Source organism: Euleptes europaea, chromosome 2 (assembly GCF_029931775.1).
Source record: "Euleptes europaea isolate rEulEur1 chromosome 2, rEulEur1.hap1, whole genome shotgun sequence".
NCBI classification, from domain to species: Eukaryota; Metazoa; Chordata; class Lepidosauria; order Squamata; family Sphaerodactylidae; genus Euleptes; species Euleptes europaea.
Window position 1 is genome coordinate 1,577,501 of NC_079313.1, and position 3,029 is coordinate 1,580,529.

The 3,029-nt window shown below is 52.6% G+C and overlaps 1 protein-coding gene across 1 annotated transcript in view; it reads right to left on the reverse strand.

Annotated features, from left to right (window-relative positions):
- SHD (Src homology 2 domain containing transforming protein D) overlaps positions 1-2,399 on the reverse strand; it is a 32,682-nt gene extending 30,283 nt beyond the window's left edge. Inside the window, exon 1 of the mRNA XM_056867516.1 lies at positions 2,062-2,399. Within this exon, the coding sequence (XP_056723494.1) occupies positions 2,062-2,385 (324 nt within the window). The 5' untranslated portion in view covers positions 2,386-2,399. The remainder of the gene's footprint in view (positions 1-2,061) is intronic.
- Between the last annotated feature and the right edge of the window lie 630 nt (positions 2,400-3,029).

A 3,029-nucleotide genomic window follows, 5' to 3' on the forward strand; every position in this document is an offset into this window, starting at 1 on the left:
AGTTGGAAGGGACCTCCAGGGTCATCTAGTCCAACCCTCTGCGCAATGCAGGAAACTCACAACTACCTCCCACACTCCACACCCCCAGTGACCCCTACTCCACCCCAAAAGAAGGCCAAGATGCCTTCCCTCTCATGGTCTGCCTCAGGTCATAGAATCAGCATTGTTGACAAATAGCCATCTAATCTCCGCTTCAAAACCTCCCGGGAAGGACAGCTCACCACCTCCCGAGGAAGCCTCTTCCACTGAGGAACCGCTCGAACAGTTAGAAAATTCTTCTTACTGTCTAGACGGAAACTCTTCTGATTTAATTTCAACCCGTTGGTTCTGGTCCGACCTTCTGGGGCAACAGAAAACAACTCGGCCCCCTCCTCTCTATGACAGCCCTTCAAGTCCTTGAAGATGGCGATCACGTCCCCTCTCAGCCTTCTCCTCTGCAGGCTAAACACACCCAGCTCCTTCAACCTTTCCTCACAGGACTTGGGTCTCCAGACCCCTCACCATCTTTGTTGCCCTCCTCTGGACACGTTCCAGCTTGTCTACATCCGTCTTAAATTGAGGTGCCCTCATAACAGATGAGTTTGAGACCCCCGCTCTGTGGCATTATGCACCTCTGAGGTCAGTCTCCTGCAAACACCCCAGGTTCCACCCCAACCCGGAGCGGGCAACCCGAGATGAATCAACCCAGAATGGGCAGCCCTAGCTGGATCAACAGAGCCTGTGGATTATACAATGCAACCCGAGCAAACTGTCGGGTTTTGAAATGTAATCTCAGGGCTCAGCTAGCCCGCAAAGATTTGCGTGAGATACATTTATTTTTGAAGAACCTTTTCAGTGCAAATAGACTTACAACACAGAACTGCTGCGCTGCGGATTGACAAATCTATCCCCCACCATTTCACACTTCAAAATTAAAAGCGGGAGCTATGGCAGAAGGGTCCTTTGTCACAGGAAGACCTGGGTTCAATCCCAAGCATCTCCAGTTAAAGGAAGTCCAAAGCTGGCAAAGACCCTTCCCTGCCTCAGACCCCCCGGAGAGCTGCTGCCAGTCTGAGCAGACAATTCTGAGCGAGATGGATCAGTGGTCTAACTTCATCTTTTCCTTAGCAGGAGATCTCCAGCTACTACCTGGAGGTTGGCAGCCCTGGTAATGTAGCTTCAAAGACAGAAAGACAGAAAGAGGAATACTCAGCCATCTTCACTCTCTTATCCTCTCCCACCATCAAAACCTGGTGTAACCTACCTATTCAGGGCATTTTTACACAGAAGCAAGCCTCACTCTGCTCAATAGGACTTGCTAGCAAAAGCCTGCTCCTGCGTAGGGTTACCAACCTCCAGGTGGTGTCCGCAGACATCCTGGTATTACAACTGATTTTCAGATGACAGAGATCAGGTCTGCTGGAGAAAATGGCTGCTTTGGAGGGGGGAACTGTATGGCACTGCTCCCCACTGAGGTCTTCCCCCCTCCCCAAAATCTCCAGGAATTTCCCAGCCCTGAGACTCTTCTGCAAACCCATGAGCTGGGGACTTCAGCCCGTAAGACCAGCCGAGGTGGCAGCTCTGGTTTGGTGATAGGTTGAGGAGTTAAAGAACTCCCCGGCACTTGAAAAACAATGGAACCCGTTGAGGCTCAGTGGTAGAGCATCTGCTTTGCATGCAGAAGGTCCCGGGTTCGAGCCTTGGCAGCATCTCCAGTTAAAAGGATCAGGTAGCAGATGGTGTGAAAGACCTCTGCCCGAAACCTGGGAGAACTGATGCTAGTCTGAGTACGCAATACCGATCTGGATAGACTGATGGTGTAGTGGTTAGGAGACAGCGTTGTATAGTGGTTAAAGAAGTGGACTCTAATATTGAGAAACGGGTTTGATTTCCCCCTCCTCCACGTGCGCGGCGGACTCTCAGTCTTCGCCACTTCAGGCTAAACATACCCAGCTCCTTCAACCTTTCCTCATAGGACTTGGTCTCCAGACGGCTCACCATCTTTGTTGCCCTCCTCTGGACACGGTCCAGCTTGTCTACATCCTTCTTAAATTGTGGTGACCGAACAGGCCAAATGCCTACCTGATCCGGTGACATCACTGCTTCCTCCGTGGCCAAGAGAGCTTTGCTCCGGTTGAGATCGGAGGAGTCCACTTTGATGAGGCGGTGTTTCGGAGAGCCATACTTCCCTTCCGAACTGCCGCCGGGGGCGGCCGCTTTGTTTGGGGACCCCCCCGGCTCTGGGTCGGGTTTCCCGTCCACGTCTTCGTAAGGATCCTCGAAGTCCAGGCTCTTCTGGGCCCGATAGGCCTTTAAGATCTCGCTTTCGGTGTAGTCCGGCTTGGGGGGCTGCGGGGGAGATCTCCTGCTCCCAAAACTCAAGTAATCTTTCAGCCACTTGGCCATCGGTGGTCCTCCCCCCCCCCACTCGTCCCTTTCTAGTTCCTGCCAAACCACCAATATCTCTGGGCAGAACAAGCCAAGGCTGAGGGAGAAAGAGATGCTCCAACAGCAACCAGATAATCCTTCACGGGTCAACGTGATTTATAATCCAAATTAGGAGTCATTCGTCTTCGTGGCGCCTGCTGCAAAAAGAGAAGAGAAAAGAGCAAACTCTCCGGCATCATTTTATCTTATGCTATAACCAATGGACGGCGCCTTGTGCTGGATTTCACCCTGCCTTCTCAGCCGCCTGGCCAGGCCAGCGGGTATTTATAGCAACCTCTCACTGCTCCCGCAGGGGACCTATGAACTAAATTGCTTACGTTCTGCAAGGGAAGGCCAGCACCTCGTTGCGGCTTAATGCCAGGGTGGTGTAACCGTCAGCGCGAGACCCTGGTTCGAAACCCTGCTCCGCCATGGAAGCTTGCTGGGTGACCTTGGGCCAGTCTCACACTCTCACCCCAGCCTACCCTGCAGGGTTGTTGTGAGGATGAAGTGGTGGAGAGGAGAACAATGGGTGAAAACGCACGGTCGCTTTAGCCTCCTTTATTCCCTGTTTCAGCCAGGATTCAGCCAGGATCGAACGCACATTCGGTGAAATGCATGCG